Below are 17,690 nucleotides of genomic sequence, written 5' to 3'. Positions count from 1 at the left end.
CATTGTGGCGTGAAGCGTTAGAGTTCTTGGAAACAGGAATGATGGTGGTCAGCATAAGACATGTGGGGATTACAGACTGGGACAAGGAGATGTTGAAAATGACAGTGAATATGCGTGCCAGCTTTTCTGAGCATTCTCTGAGAATGCGCCCTGGAATGTTGTAGCTTAGCGCCAACCTCAGTGTTAATCCAGGGCTTTTGATTGGTTAAGCAGCGAACCCTCACTGTGGGGACAAGGTCGCCAATGCATTTCCTAATGAAGCCGGTGACTGAGGTGGTTAGCTCGTTGATGCTATTAGACAGTATTAGACTAACAAACATTTCTCCAGTTATAGAGAACTGCAAATAGGATTTCTATTCAATGGAGAACTGGCAACCAACACGTCTGTTGGAGGTGAGTTAAAGGTTTATAGTCGATGATAAATATTCACACACACACACACACGCACACGCACACGCACACGCACACGCACACCATGCACACACACACCATGCACACAAACACCATGCACACACACACACACACACCATGCACACACACACACACCATACGCACACACACACACCATGCACACACACACACCATGCACACACACACACACCATGCACACAAACACACACACAAAAACGCCATGTACTCCTCCTCTTCTCCTCCTCCTCCTCTCCTCCTCCTCTCCCCTCCTCTCCTTCTCCTCCCCTCCTCCTCTCCTTCTCCTCTCCTCCTCCTCCTCCTCTCCTTCTCCTCCCCTCCTCCTCCTCCTGCTGTTTGGAGCACAATAGAAATGCATAATTTAAATATAAATTGCCTGATTTGCATACATAAATTAGTCAAGTTACAGAATTGATGGAGGCAAACAAAAAATATCCGCCACCTCGCTTCTGACATTCAGCTGGAAATCCTGGAATTCCGCTGCAGTGGGACGTGTTTAAATTTAAATGTTGTGTTTAAATTGACCACATGTTTAAGGTTAGACAATGTGCCAGCGTCAAATGAGCTGAACGTGTATCTGGTACATTTTCATTTATTTTTAAAATCCTTTTTTTTTCTTTTTTTTTTTTCAAGAGATAACTTTAGATGAATGACCTAATGATGTCACATGGTAATTATACATTGAAAAGACAAAACAAAAGCATAAAACGTAGAAATCATCTTTCCCAAATGATGTATGCGTGTAGTGTGAACCAAAACATCACGCATCTCCTCTCTCTAGTGGATCAAACCAATTAAACATCACAGAATTACTTCCTTTGTAAAATAGTATAGTAATTAGTCAGGCATATGGAAAGTACTTAGCCTACAAGTGAATTTACCTCACAGCTGATCATCGTTAATGAAAGTCTGCTTTATACAATCGGACTAACTGATGAGAAATACAGGTGAATATTGAGAGTGAAGGTCTGCTCGGAGGCTCGGATGCTGTATTGTTACTTGATGAAAACAGATCTCTACTTTTGAGGAGAAACTTCATACCGAGGGGTTTGGATTTCAATTTGAGTCAGACAATTCAGGAAGCGCCAGGCCATGTCAGAGCTCCAGAAGGGTTAGAGGGTTAGGGGCTGGTTTTATGGGTCCTTGAGGATATCTCTGAATGTGTTTCAGAAGAGGCTGTGAACGAGGTGAAGCGCCAGGCCATGTCAGAGCTCCAGAAGGCGGTGTCAGAGGCAGAGAAGAAGGCCCACGAGATGATCAGCACGGAGCGGTCCAAGATGGAGCGCACGGTGGCAGAGGCCAAGAGACAAGCAGCAGAGGACGCACTGACTGTCATCAACCAGCAGGAGGACTCCAGCGAGGTAGGACACATTTTATTGATCTACTATGTACCAGTCTGTATTATTGATCTACTATGTACCAGACAGTATTATTGATCTACTATGTACCAGACTGTATTATTGATCTACTATGTACCAGACTGTATTATTGATCTACTATGTACCAGACTGTATTATTGATCTACTATGTACCAGACTGTATTATTGATCTACTATGTACCAGTCTGTATTATTGATCTACTATGTACCAGACTGTATTATTGATCTACTATGTACCAGTCTGTATTATTGATCTACTATGTACCAGACTGTATTATTGATCTACTATGTACCAGACTGTATTATTGATCTACTATGTACCAGTCTGTATTATTGATCTACTATGTACCAGACTGTATTATTGATCTACTATGTACCAGACTGTATTATTGATCTACTATGTACCAGTCTGTATTATTGATCTACTATGTACCAGACTGTATTATTGATCTACTATGTACCAGACTGTATTATTGATCTACTATGTACCAGTCTGTATTATTGATCTACTATGTACCAGTCTGTATTATTGATCTACTATGTACCAGTCTGTATTATTGATCTACTATGTACCAGACTGTATTATTGATCTACTATGTACCAGACTGTATTATTGATCTACTATGTACCAGACTGTATTATTGATCTACTATGTACCAGTCTGTATTATTGATCTACTATGTACCAGACTGTATTATTGATCTACTATGTACCAGTCTGTATTATTGATCTACTATGTACCAGACTGTATTATTGATCTACTATGTACCAGTCTGTATTATTGATCTACTATGTACCAGTCTGTATTATTGATCTACTATGTACCAGACTGTATTATTGATCTACTATGTACCAGTCTGTATTATTGATCTACTATGTACCAGTCTGTATTATTGATCTACTATGTACCAGACTGTATTATTGATCTACTATGTACCAGTCTGTATTATTGATCTACTATGTACCAGTCTGTATTATTGATCTACTATGTACCAGACTGTATTATTGATCTACTATGTACCAGTCTGTATTATTGATCTACTATGTACCAGACTGTATTATTGATCTACTATGTACCAGTCTGTATTATTGATCTACTATGTACCAGACTATATTATTGATCTACTATGTACCAGACTGTATTATTGATCTACTATGTACCAGACTGTATTATTGATCTACTATGTACCAGACTGTATTATTGATCTACTATGTACCAGACTGTATTATTGATCTACTATGTACCAGACTGTATTATTGATCTACTATGTACCAGACTGTATTATTGATCTACTATGTACCAGACTGTATTATTGATCTACTATGTACCAGACTGTATTATTGATCTAATATGTACCAGACTGTATTATTGATCTACTATGTACCAGACTGTATTATTGATCTACTATGTACCAGACTGTATTATTGATCTACTATGTACCAGACTGTATTATTGATCTACTATGTACCAGACTCTATTATTGATCTACTATGTACCAGACTCTATTATTGATCTACTATGTACCAGACTGTATTGTTGATCTACTATGTACCAGACTGTATTATTGATCTACTATGTACCAGACTGTATTATTGATCTACTATGTACCAGACTCTATTATTGATCTACTATGTACCAGACTGTATTATTGATCTACTATGTACCAGACTGTATTATTGATCTACTATGTACCAGACTGTATTATTGATCTACTATGTACCAGACTCTATTATTGATCTACTATGTACCAGACTGTATTATTGATCTACTATGTACCAGACTGTATTATTGATCTACTATGTACCAGTATGGGTGTATTATAGATGTATTACACCATAATGTATTTATTATAGATTTATTACACCAGAATGTATTTATTATTGATTTATTATACCTGTATGTATTTATTATTTATATAGTACCAGTCTAACGTTTGGACACACCTACTCATTCCAGGGTTTTTCTTTATTTTTACTATTTTCTACATTGTAGAATAATAGTGAAGACATCAAAACTATGAAATAACACACATAGAATCATGTAGTAACCAAAAATGTGTTAATCAAATCAAAATATATTTTGCACACTCTTGCCATTCTCTCAACCAGCTTCATGAGGTAGTCACCTGGAATGCATTTCAATAAACAGGTGTGCCTTGTTAAAAGTTCATTTGTAGAATTTCTTTCCTTCTTAATGTGTTTGAGCCAATCAGTTGTGTGGTGACAAGGTAGGAGTGGTAGACAGAAGATAGCCCTATTTGGTAAAAGACCAAGTCCATATTATGGCAAGAACAGCTCAAATAAGCAAAGAGAAATGACAGTCTGCAAAGAAACCACTACTAAAGGACACCAATAATAAGAAGAGACTTTCTTGGGCCAAGAAACACGAGCAATGGACATTAGACCAGTGGAAATCTGTCCTTGGGTCAAATTTGAGATTTTTGGTTCCAACCGCCGTGTCTTTGTGAGATGCAGAGTAGGTGAACGGATAAACTCTGCATGTGTGGTTCCCACCGTGAAGCATGGAGGAGGAGGTGTGATGGTGCCACTGTCTGTGATTTATTTAGAATTAAAGGCTCACTTAACCAGCATGGCTACCACAGCATTCTGCAGCGATACGCCATCCTACCTGGTTTGGGCTTCGTGGGACTATCATTTATTTTTCAACAGGACAATGACCCAACACACCTCCAGGCTGTGTAAGGGCTATTTGACCAAGAAGGAGAGTGATGGAGTGCTGCATCAGATAACCTGGCCTCCACAATCACCCGACCTCAACCCAATTGAGATGGTATAGGATGAGTTGGACCGCAAAGTGAAGGAAAAAGTAGCCAACAAGGGCTCAGCATATGTGGGAACTCCTTGAAGACTGTTGGAAAAGCATTCCAGGTGAAGCTGGTTGAGAGAATCCCAAGAGTGTGCAAAGCTGTCATCAAGGCAAAGGGTGGCTACTTTGAAGAATCTAAAATCTAAAATATATTTTGATTTGTTTAACACTTTTTTAGTTACTACATGATTCTATATGTGTTATTTCATCGTTTTTTTATTATTCTGCAATGTAGAAATGTAGAGAATAGTAATGTAGAGAATAGTAAAAATAAAGAAAAATAAAGAAATAAAGAAAGAAAACATGTGTCCAAACTTTTGAATGGTAGTGTATATTATGTATCAGAATGTATTTATTATTTAGATATTATGTACCAGAATGTATTTATTATTTAGATATTATGTACCAGAATGTTTATATTATTGAATTATTCATGTTTATGTTTTTATTTAACCAGGCAAGTCAGTTAAAAATAAATGATTATTTATAATGATGGGCAGATCGGACACACCCCACTAAGAGATTGGATATAAAGTGTCCAACTCTAGCATATTGAGTATTTTCATGTTCTTTCTATGAAGGTCAGAGTTCATCTATACAATACCACAGTGTAAACAAGAGCGATATTGTATGGAGTCTATATTGTACCTCTGTATTCATAATCTCAAAGTATTCTATCTCTGAAAGGCGGATTACCCTTCTGAAAGGATAGGACACATTAAATATATACATCTCCTCCTAAAAATCTAGGTATTTTGAAAAATACTTTTATGATCTTATTATCATATTAGTGGTAATATCTTTGGAAGATTTCACATCTTTATAGGACTTTGCCCAATATCATTCTGAATGCAAATTAAGATCTGAAGTCGAGACTCATGAGACATGAAACAGGATATAGCCTACATCAGTTCCAAGAGGATACAGGATATAGCCTACATCAGTTCCAAGAGGATACAGGATATAGTCTACATCAGTTCCAAGAGAAAACAGGATATAGTCTACATCAGTTCCAAGAGGAAACAGGATATAGTCTACATCAGTTCCAAGAGGATACAGGATATAGTCTACATCAGTTCCAAGAGGAAACAGGATATAGTCTACATCAGTTCCAAGAGGATACAGGATATAGCCTACATCAGTTCCAAGAGGAAACAGGATATAGCCTACATCAGTTCCAAGAGGATACAGGATATAGCCTACATCAGTTCCAAGAGGAAACAGGATATAGCCTACATCAGTTCCAAGAGAAAACAGGATATAGCCTACATCAGTTCCAAGAGGAAACAGGATATAGCCTACATCAGTTCCAAGAGGATACAGGATATAGTCTACATCAGTTCCAAGAGGAAACAGGATATAGCCTACATCAGTTCCAAGAGGAAACAGGATATAGCCTACATCAGTTCCAAGAGAAAACAGGATATAGCCTACATCAGTTCCAAGAGGAACAGGATATAGCCTACATCAGTTCCGAGAGGAAACAGGATATAGCCTACATCAGTTCCAAGAGGAAACAGGATATAGCCTACATCAGTTCCAAGAGGAAACAGGATATAGCCTACATCAGTTCCAAGAGAAAACAGGATATAGCCTACATCAGTTCCAAGAGGAAACAGGATATAGCCTACATCAGTTCCAAGAGGAAACAGGATATAGCCTACATCAGTTCCAAGAGAAAACAGGATATAGCCTACATCAGTTCCAAGAGGAAACAGGATATAGCCTACATCAGTTCCAAGAGGAAACAGGATATAGCCTACATCAGTTCCAAGAGGAAACAGGATATAGCCTACATCAGTTCCAAGAGGAGACAGTATTGGCCCCTCCCCCTTGCCTCTAACACATACTGTACACAGAGTTCTTCAGTGAAGTATGTGGTGTGATCTGGGTCTAGTGTCAACTAGCCTGTTAGAAATGTCTCCTTGTGTTTCACTGTGTGAGATGTGGTGTGATCTGGGTCTAGTGTTAACCAACCTGTTAGAAATGTCTCCTTGTGTTTCACTGTGTGAGATGTGGTGTGATCTGGGTCTAGTGTTAACCAACCTGTTAGAAATGGCTCCTTGTGTTTCACTGTGTGAGATGTGGTGTGATCTGGGTCTAGTGTTAACCAACCTGTTAGAAATGTCTCCTTGTGTTTCACTGTGTGAGATGTGGTGTGATCTGGGTCTAGTGTTAACCAACCTGTTAGAAATGTCTCCTTGTGTTTCACTGTGTGAGATGTGGTGTGATCTGGGTCTAGTGTTAACCAACCTGTTAGAAATGTCTCCTTGTGTTTCACTGTGTGAGATGTGGTGTGATCTGGGTCTAGTGTTAACCAACCTGTTAGAAATGTCTCCTTGTGTTTCACTGTGTGAGATGTGGTGTGATCTGGGTCTAGTCTTAACCAACCTGTTAGAAATGTCTCCTTGTGTTTCACTGTGTGAGATGTGGTATGATCTGGGTCTAGTGTTAACCAACCTGTTAGAAATGTCTCCTTGTGTTTCACTGTGTGAGATGTGGTGTGATCTGGGTCTAGTGTCAACTAGCCTGTTAGAAATGTCTCCTTGTGTTTCACTGTGTGAGATGTGGTGTGATCTGGGTCTAGTGTTAACTAGCCTGTTAGAAATGTCTCCTTGTGTTTCACTGTGTGAGATGTGGTGTGATCTGGGTCTAGTGTCAACTAGCCTGTTAGAAATGTCTCCTTGTGTTTCACTGTGTGAGATGTGGTGTGATCTGGGTCTAGTGTTAACCAACCTGTTAGAAATGTCTCCTTGTGTTTCACTGTGTGAGATGTGGTGGTGTAGTTCTGTTATTTTCTGATTCTCTTTCTTTTACTTTTTTCTCTTCATTCATTTAAGACTCATTCGCTGTGAAATGCTGTGAAATGCTGTGAGGGGCAATATGCTATTGTTTTGTGTACTGATGAATCCGTTTTCCAATTGAAAGGTCTGTAAATAAATAATTTTTCCTATTAAAAGGTCTGTAAATAAATCAGCATTTTTTCCTATTACAAAAAGTATTGAAATGATTCCTCTTTCCCTCTCCCTCTGCATATCTCTCTCTCTCTCTCCCTTTCTCTCTCTCTCTTTCCCTCTCTCTCCCTCTCCCTCTGCCTTTCTCTCTCTCTCTCTCCCTTTCTCTCTCTCTCTCTCTCTCTCTCTCTCTCTCTCTCTCTCTCTCTCTCTCTGTGTAGAGTTGTTGGAACTGCGGGCGGAAGGCGAGCGAGACCTGCAGCGGCTGCAACACGGCGCGCTACTGCGGCTCCTTCTGCCAGCACAAGGACTGGGAGAAACACCACCACGTGTGTGGCCAGACCCTCCAGGCCCTGCAGGCCTCCCAGGCAGCTCAGCAGCAGGCTACAGAGACCTCCACTACACCCTCTAGTGGAGGAGGCAGCCCAGCCGGAACCCCGCCTGCCACCACACCCCGCTCCGCCACGCCAGGAACCCCCTCTACGCTGGAAACCACGCCGCACTAAACCGGGGAGCCACCCGGGGAGCCACCCGGGGAGCCGTCGGAGCCTCCCAGTAGCCCAACATGACTGGTTCACTTGATGCTAACGCGCTAACGCTACTTATGTTGGATTAGTGGAGGTTCCACACAACACAGGAGGTTTATACATGTAGATCAGTCACATTGACTTGTCATGATTAACTAAGATATTATTTGTCACATTGACTTGTCACGATTACACAAAGATATTATTATTTTGAATTATTATTATTGTTATTGTTGTTATCAATGTCCTTATTGTTACTATTGCTGTTATCATCCGTTGTCGTCTATGGTTGTTGTTGTTGATGATTGTTGTTGTCATTGTTGCTTCTCTTACATTGTTTCCTGTAAATATGAATCACAGAAGGCCAACGCACTACAGCGATGACACTCCAGACAAGTACATATATGGACTTCCCCTCTGTGTTCAGTTCCGCTTTCTAAATGTGTTGTTGTTTGTGTTACCTGGGATATGATATGAAACTAGCTGACCTCATTAAGACACCGAACAACATACCAATGGAATATTACGACAACACAGACACTGTGGAAAAAGCAGACGCCAACTCTCTTTTTATGGGAAGACCAGACAGACAGACAGACAGACAGACAGACAGACAGACAGACAGACAGACAGACAGACAGACAGACAGACAGACAGACAGACAGACAGACAGACGGACAGACGGACAGACAGGTGGACAGTATCCGTGGGTTACAGACAGAGGGACTGTAGCCGCCAGCAGCAAGGTGCAGATGTGGATCAGACTGTAAAGGAACCACAGCTGTTCCTCTTGACTAGTATTAATATCCAGGTCAGTGGACTGACTAACACAAAGATGTCTGCCTCCCTGAGGGATGGAGGGATGGAAGAGCAAGGAACCATACAAATAACCAACCCTGGATACCAAGATATACCAAGATAGAACTATGACCTGACCGCAGTACATGGAAAGATGTTACACCTGCACTTACTATCTCTCTGTTCCAAACCAGGAAGTGAACAGAATGTGAGGTCATTAACGCACACCAGAGACACTGTCAGCTCCTCACTATGACAACCACCGGGAAACAAAGGGCTGAAGAGATGACCTATGAACCAGTGAGAGAAAACAGAAGTACACCCTGAACACAACTCTACTCTCGCTCTGTCCTCAACTCCAGATAACTTCTACCAACATGTATTCTGTTATTTTTCCTTTGTAGATGTCATGGTGTTTTACACTTCTGTCCTGTACCGTCTCCAATGTTAATTGAATGTGTTGGACAGTTGTGACGATGTATATTACTTTAACCAGCCACAACTTCCTCCCACCGCCCCCTTCTCTCTTTAGCAAAAGGAGAGAAAAAAGCATCATGTTTTCTGAGCTGTTTCCTGTTTCCTGTTTCCTGTGTGTACGTGTCAGTGGTAGTTACCTCCTAGTACTTTTAAAGAAGGATGTTTGTCCTAGAAGAAAAGACACAAGCCTCAGAGCTGCTACTCTGCTACTCTACGACTGATTCATATCTCTTGTGAGAACTAGCATGTCTCGCGGAATGCTAACCTAAATGTTTTGTACCAGGGACTTACATCAATGTATTTGCACTGTCACAAACGTTATTTCAGCATGCTTCTTTAGGCCAAACGTTTTTCCAATGTAGAGCCATAATTGGCTGTTTTTTTTGTACAGTGCTAGTTTAACTGTGTGTTTTTCTTCTTCTTTTCTGTGAAGCAGACCATCTAGCTGACACTCTTATTGTTAATAGTGTTTTATCATGGACCATAGTAGTTACACAAAGACACATTACTGGACGATGGTGAATATTTGTTGTCGTTTTGTTTTTGTTTTTTTACAAACAAACAAAAAAATGAAAAGAAAAAATACCAAACACAATGAAACTAACTTTCCAAATGCAGAATGAAATCAGCTTTAACACAGTAGAGCTCCAGGTAACAGTATTATTACAAAATATATACAGGGCCTTCAGAAAGTATTCATACCCCTTTGACTTATTCCACATTTTGTTGTTACAGCCTGAATTCAAAATGGATTAAATCTTTTTTTTCCCTCACCCATCTACACACAGTTCCCCATAATGACATCACAATACCCCATAATGACATCACAGTACCCATAATGACATCACAGTACCCCATAATGACAAAGTGAAAACGAAATGTTTGCTAACTTATTGAAAATGAAATATAAAAAATATCTAAATTTACATAAGTATTCAAACCCCTGAGTCAATACATGTTAGAATCACTTTTGGCTGCAATTACAGCTGTGAGTCTTTCTGGGTAAGTCTCTAAGAGCTTTGCACACCTGGACACCTGGATTGCACATTATTCTTTAAAAAATTCTTCAAGCTCTGTCAAATTGGTTGTTGATCATTGCTAGACAGCCATTTTTAAGTCTTGCCGTAGATTTTCAAGACGATTTAAGTCAAAACTGTAACTAAACCACTCAGGAACATTCCAATGTCGTCTTGGTAAGCAACTCCAGTGTATATTTGACCTTGTGTTGTAGGTTATTGTCCTGCTGAAAGGTGAATTAATCTCCCAGTGTCTGGTGGAAAGCAGACTGAACCAGGATTTCTTCTAGGATTTTGCCTGTTCTAAGCTCTGTTCCATTTATTTTATTTTTATAAAATTCCCTAGTCCTTGCCGGTGACAAGCATACCCATAACATGATGCAGCCACCACAATGCTTGAAAATATGAAGTGGTACTCAGTGATGTTGTTGGATTTTCCCCAAACATAACACGTTATATTCAGGACATGAAGTCTATTTCTTTGCCACATTTTTTCCAGTTTTACTTTAGTGTCTTATTGCAAACAGGATGCATGTTTTGGAATATTTTTTATTCGGTACAGGCTTCCTTTTCACTCTCATTTAGGTTAGTATTGTGGAGTAACTACAATGTTGTTGATCATTCCTCAGTTTTCTCCTATCACAACCATCAAACTCCGTAACCATTTTAAAGTCACCATCGGCCTCATGGTTAAATCCCTGAGCTGTTTCTTTCCTCTCCAGCAACTAAGTTGTGAAGGACGCCTGCATCTTTGTAGTGACTGGGTGTATTGATACTCCATCCAAAGTGTAATTAATAACTTCAAGGGATATTCAATGTCTGCTTTTTATTAGGTGCCCTTCTTTGCGAGTCATTGGAAAACCTCTCTGGTCTTTGTGGTTGAATCTGTCTTTGAAATGCACTGCTCGACTGAGGGACCTTATAGATAGGTAATTGTATGTGTAGGTTACAGAGATGAGGTAGTCATACAACTTATTATGTGACTTGTTAAGCAAATTTTTACTTCTGAACTTATTTAGGCTTGTCACAACAAAGGGGTTGAATACTTATTGACTCAAGACATTTCAGCTTTTAATTTTTTATTCATTTCTGAAAACATTTCTGAAAACACTTTGACAGTATGGGGTATTGTGTGTAGGCCAGTGACACGTAATCTCAATGGAATCTATTTTAATCCCACAGTGTATCATAACAAAACCTGGAAAAAGTCAATACTTCACGAAAGCACTGTACATCAAAACACAGGAGACAGCCAAAGACAGACTCGCAGTGTCTGCGTTCCAAATGGCACCCTACTACTGGTCTAAAGTAGTGCACTATATAGGGAATAGGGTTCTATAGGGCTCTGGTCTAAAGTAGTGCACTATATAGGGAATAGGGTTCTATAGGGCTCTGGACTAAAGTAGTGCACTATATAGGGAATAGGGTTCTATAGGGCCCTGGTCTAAAATAGTGCACTATATATAGGGAATAGGGTTCCATAGGGCTCTGGTCTATAGTAGTGCACTATCTAGGGAATAGGGTACCATTTCAGATAAAGAAGGACCAAATCCTGAATCCTGAAGATTTTTAAGAGGTTCACTTGAAATACTATGGTTATGTATTGTTGTTGTGTTATTCAAGCTTCCATCAAAACCTGTTTCTGGAATGTTCTCATGAAACACACATTCAACCCTTTTCTGTCCAGTACTGGACAACCAGCCCTCCTCAGGGTAGGATGGGACAACGTTCTGTCCAGTACTGGGTAACCAGCCCTCCTCAGGGTACGTTGGGACAACGTTCTGTCCAGTACTGGGTAACCAGCCCTCCTTAGGGTAGGATGGGACAACGTTCTGTCCAGTACTGGGTAACCAGCCCTCCTCAGGGTAGGTTGGGACAACGTTCTGTCCAGTACTGGACACCAGCCCTCCTCAGGGTAGATTGGGACAACGTTCTGTCCAGTACTATACAACCAGCCCTCCTCGGGGTAGGTTGGGACAACGTTCTGTCCAGTACTGGGTAACCAGCCCTGCTCAGGGTACGTTGGGACAACGTTCTGTCCAGTACTGGGTAACCAGCCCTCCTCAGGGTAGGTTGGGACAACGTTCTGTCCAGTACTGGGTAACCAGCCCTCCTCAGGGTAGGTTGGGACAACGTTCTGTCCAGTACTGGGTAACCAGCCCTCCTCAGGGTAGGTTGGGACAACGTTCTGTCCAGTACTGGGTAACCAGCCCTCCTCAGGGTAGGTTGGGACAACGTTCTGTCCAGTACTGGGTAACCAGCCCTCCTCAGGGTAGGTTGGGACAACGTTCTGTCCAGTACTGGGTAACCAGCCCTCCTCAGGGTAGGTTGGGACAACGTTCTGTCCAGTACTGGGTAACCAGCCCTCCTCAGGGTAGGTTGGGACAACTTTCTGTCCAGTACTGGTCAACCAGCCTCCTCAGGGTAGGTTGGGACGACGTTCTGTCCAGTACTGGGTAACCAGCCCTCCTCAGGGTAGGTTGGGACAATGTTCTGTCCAGTACTGGGTAACCAGCCCTCCTCAGGGTAGGTTGGGACGACGTTCTGTCCAGTACTGGGTAACCAGCCCTCCTCAGGGTAGGTTGGGACAACGTTCTGTCCAATACTGGGTAACCAGCCCTTCTCAGGGTAGATTGGGACAATGTTCTGTCCAGTACTGGGTAACCAGCCCTTCTCAGGGTAGGTTGGGACAACGTTCTGTCCAGTACTGGACAACCAGCCTCCTCAGTGTAGGTTGGGACAACGTTCTGTCCAGTACTATACAACCAGCCCTCCTCAGGGTAGGTTGGGACAACGTTCTGTCCAGTACTGGGTAACCAGCCCTCCTCAGGGTAGGTTGGGACAACGTTCTGTCCAGTACTGGGTAACCAGCCCTCCTCAGGGTAGGTTGGGACAACGTTCTGTCCAGTACTGGGTAACCAGCCCTCCTCAGGGTAGGTTGGGACAACGTTCTGTCCAGTACTGGGTAACCAGCCCTCCTCAGGGTAGGTTGGGACAACGTTCTGTCCAGTACTGGTCAACCAGCCCTCCTCAGGGTAGGTTGGGAAACGCCATTTCTAATGTGATGTATCACTGTACATGGGACAGGGAACTTTCTGACATTTTAAAACAAAATCGGTAGCTGAGGAATCAGTTTAAACAGTCCTATTCAGTTTGCACTCTAGGATAGGAGCAGTAATCAGTAATATGGAACATAATAAATCCATTTTGAGGGATTACTTTGTAAGGTCTCCCATCAGTAAGTGAATTTTGCTCTTTTCCATTAGACCCAGATGTTAGATTATGAATTGCATTCCAAATGCCCCCTCCCTATTCCCTATATAGTGCACTACTTTTGACCATAAGTCCCTGATTAAAAGTAGTGCACCACATAAGAAATAGGGGGTCATTTGGGATGCAGAAACACAGACTTCACCTCACGTCTGTTTTAACCAGTTCGGGGTCGTGACCCACAAAATGGGAACCGTGACTCATGTTACGGCTACCGTTCCCCTGCCGGGATATCTTTGTCAGATCGCCTCATGTCATTTCCTGGCTACATGTCATTTCCTGGCTACATGTCATTTCCTGGCTACATGTCATTTCCTGGCTACATGTCATTTCCTGGCTACATGTCATTTCCTGGCTACATGTCATTTCCTGGTTACATGTCATTTCCTGGCTACATGTCATTTCCTGGTTACATGTCATTTCCTGGCTCCATGTCATTTCCTGGCTACATGTCATTTCCTGGCTACATGTCATTTCCTGGCTACATGTCATTTCCTGGCTACATGTCATTTCCTGGCTACATGTCATTTCCTGGCTACATGTCATTTCCTGGCTACATGTCATTTGAGATAGTTGTTGCTAACATTTTGACTTCATATGACTTTTGACCTCTCAGAGGGGGAGGAGTTGTTACGTGGTTTCCATGGTTTCCACCAGGAAGTTGTTATTGTTGTCGGGGATTCTCTCCCATTTCTTCCTCTTCTTGTATAACAACCTGCTCTTGTCCCTGACTCTAAACGGTTGAAGAAAATCATCCAGCAAGGTGTCTAACACCCTTCTCCTCATGTCTCCTTCAGAAAGCTGTCTGTCTCTCTCTATCTCCTCATGTCTCCTTCAGAAAGCTGTCTGTCTCTCTCTATCTCCTCATGTCTCCTTCAGAAAGCTGTCTGTCTCTCTCCATCTCCTCTTCTCCTCAGAAAGCTGCCTGTCTCTCTCCGTCTCCTCAGAAAGCTGTCTGTCTCTCTCCATCTCCTCATGTCTCCTCAGAAAGCTGTCTGTCTCTCTCCATCTCTTCTCCTCATGTCTCTCAGAAAGCTGTCTGTCTCTCTCCATCTCCTCTTCTCCTCATGTCTCTCAGAAAGCTGTCTGTCTCTCTCCATCTCCTCTTCTCCTCATGTATCTCAGAAAGCTGTCTGTCTCTCTCCATCTCCTCTTCTCCTCATGTCTCCTTCAGAAAGCTGTGAAGAAGCAGCCAAGCTGTATAATTCATGTATTTCAAAAGTTATAAAACAGATGTGTTTAAATAATTGTTATCAAACCTGGATAAAACTAAAAACACTTAAAAATAATAATGTTATTATTATTTGAAAAGCTCTACCTACTGCTATATCCTTCTGTTGATCTCCTCTTTTCCTTGATCTGTCTCTCCATCTCCTCTTCTCCTTGATCTGTCTCTCTCTCCATGTCCTCCTCTCCTTGATCTGTCTCTCTCTCCATCTCCTCCTCTCCTTGATCTGTCTCTCTCTCCATCTCCTCTTCTCCTTGATCTGTCTCTCTCTCCATCTCCTCTTCTCCTTGATCTGTCTCTCTCTCCATCTCCTCTTCTCCTTGATCTGTCTCTCTCTCCATCTCCTCTTCTCCTTGATCTGTCTCTCTCTCCATCTCCTCTTCTCCTTGATCTGTCTCTCTCTCCATCTCCTCTTCTCCTTGATCTGTCTCTCTCTCCATGTCCTCCTCTCCTTGATCTGTCTCTCTCTCCATCTCCTCTCCTCCTTGATCTGTCTCTCTCTCCATCTCCTCTTCTCCTTGATCTGTCTCTCTCTCCATCTCCTCTTCTCCTTGATCTGTCTCTCTCTCCATGTCCTCCTCTCCTTGATCTGTCTCTCTCTCCATCTCCTCTCCTCCTTGATCTGTCTCTCTCTCCATCTCCTCTTCTCCTTGATCTGTCTCTCTCTCCATCTCCTCTCCTCCTTGATCTGTCTCTCTCTCCATCTCCTCTTCTCCTTGATCTGTCTCTCTCTCCATCTCCTCTCCTCCTTGATCTGTCTCTCTCTCCATCTCCTCTTCTCCTTGATCTGTCTCTCTCTCCATCTCCTCTCCTCCTTGATCTGTCTCTCTCTCCATCTCCTCTCCTCCTTTATCTGTCTCTCTCTCCATCTCCTCCTCTCCTTGATCTGTCTCTCTCTCCATCTCCTCTCCTCCTTTATCTGTCTCTCTCTCCATCTCCTCCTCTCCTTGATCTGTCTCTCTCTCCATCTCCTCTTCTCCTTGATCTGTCTCTCTCTCCATCTCCTCTTCTCCTTGATCTGTCTCTCTCTCCATCTCCTCTCCTCCTTGATCTGTCTCTCTCCATCTCCTCTCCTCCTTGATCTGTCTCTCTCTCCATCTCCTCTTCTCCTTTATCTGTCTCTCTCTCCATCTCCTCCTCTCCTTGATCTCTCTGTCTATTTTGCTAAAACCTCTTCGTGGCAAATAGCCTCAGTACTCTACCTCTGATAGCAGATACAAGCACCAGTCACCAGGCAGACACTGGGCTAGTCAAACCAAATGGGCAGAAATAACACGACTAAAACCCAAAGTTGAAGCGCATACAGCTGTGAAACCATATAACTATTTGGTAACAATGCAGACCTCATAATAAATAAAAACCTAAATGAATTAAGATGAATAAAATACATATAAAAAAAATATAAAAAAACGTTTGTTACTTTCCTTTGTTGCTTGTCACAGTTATATTAGAATTACATTGAAAGTTTGATTTGTTGAGTACCACAGATACAATTTGAAATTGTTGATGCTGATTTGAAAAGGAAGGTGTTTTGACTCAAGCTGTGGTCACAATCGATGATGAACCATCATTGTTCTCTTTTTCTCCCCCTCTCCTCTCTTCCTCCCTTCTCGTGTTCTCTGTTGTAAGACATGCTAGACTGCTTGTCAATGTTGGTTAAGGTGAATTCATGGAGATTCAATTTCTAAAAGATGGAACTGCATTAAAAATAATTAAAGTCTAGTGAATTTTACACATGCCTGTTTTTTTATTACAATTTGTATCATATAAAAAGGTAATTTTTATTTTCCTATGCGTAAAGACATGTAAAAACTTTGAAAATAAGGAGGGGTGAGGGTGCAGTTTAAATAAGGAGTGGTGAGGGGGCAGTTTAAATAAGGAGGGGTGAGGGTGCAGTTTAAATAAGGAGGGGTGGGGGGGCAGTTTAAATAAGGAGGGGTGAGGGGGCAGTTTAAATAAGGAGGGGTGGGGGGGCAGTTTAAATAAGGAGGGGTGATGGGGCAGTTTAAATAAGGAAGGGTGGGGGGGCAGTTTAAATAAGGAGGGGTGGGGGGGCAGTTTAAATAAGGAGGGGTGGGGGGGCAGTTTAAATAAGGAGGGGTGAGGGAGCAGTTTAAATAAGGAGGGGTGGGTGTGGCAGTTTAAATAAGGAGGGGTGGGGGGGCAGTTGAAATAAGGAGGGGTGGGGGGGCAGTTTAAATAAGGAGGGGTGGGGGGGCAGTTTAAATAAGGAGGGGTGGGTGTGGCAGTTTAAATAATGAGGGGTGAGGGGGCAGTTTAAATAAGGAGGGGTGGGGGGGCAGTTTAAATAAGGAGGGGTGAGGGTGCAGTTGAACAGTAAGTAGATTATGTTATTTATGGATCAGACATAAAGACGGGGGATTGGCTTGTGGTCTCTGAGAAAATGTTACTGTAAAAAAAACAGAAAAAAAGATTTTAAGTTATTGTGCAATGCTTAAAACCTTTCTAGGACACACGTTCCGCTGAAAAGGCAGCGCGGGAAATTAATTTTTTGGGGGGGAAATATGTCACTTTCACACATTAACAAGTCCAATACAGCAAATGAAAGATACACATCTTGGTAATCTACCCATCGTGTCCGATTTTTAAAATGCTTTACAGCGAAAACACAACATATGATTATGTCAGATCACCGCCAAGTCCAAAAAACACACAGCCAATTTCCCAGCCAAAGATAGGAGTCACAAAAAGCACAAATAGAGATAAAATGAATCACTAACCTTTGATGATCTTCATCAGATGACACTGACACATTTGACACAGC

The 17,690-nt window shown here is 41.9% G+C and overlaps 1 protein-coding gene across 1 annotated transcript in view; it reads left to right on the top strand.

Annotated features, from left to right (window-relative positions):
• Positions 1–16,637, top strand: part of LOC139555351 (protein CBFA2T1-like) — a 249,960-nt gene extending 233,323 nt beyond the window's left edge. Inside the window, exons 10-11 of the mRNA XM_071369068.1 lie at positions 1,600–1,790; positions 7,811–16,637. Coding sequence (XP_071225169.1) covers positions 1,600–1,790; positions 7,811–8,095 — 476 coding nt within the window. The 3' untranslated portion in view covers positions 8,096–16,637. The remainder of the gene's footprint in view (positions 1–1,599; positions 1,791–7,810) is intronic.
• Positions 16,638–17,690: the final 1,053 nt, after the last annotated feature.

The sequence above is a fragment of the Salvelinus alpinus genome, chromosome 26, assembly GCF_045679555.1.
Source record: "Salvelinus alpinus chromosome 26, SLU_Salpinus.1, whole genome shotgun sequence".
Classification (NCBI taxonomy): domain Eukaryota; kingdom Metazoa; phylum Chordata; class Actinopteri; order Salmoniformes; family Salmonidae; genus Salvelinus; species Salvelinus alpinus.
The sequence above is the reverse complement of the archived record's forward strand: the minus strand, read 5'-3'. Positions and strand labels throughout refer to the sequence as shown.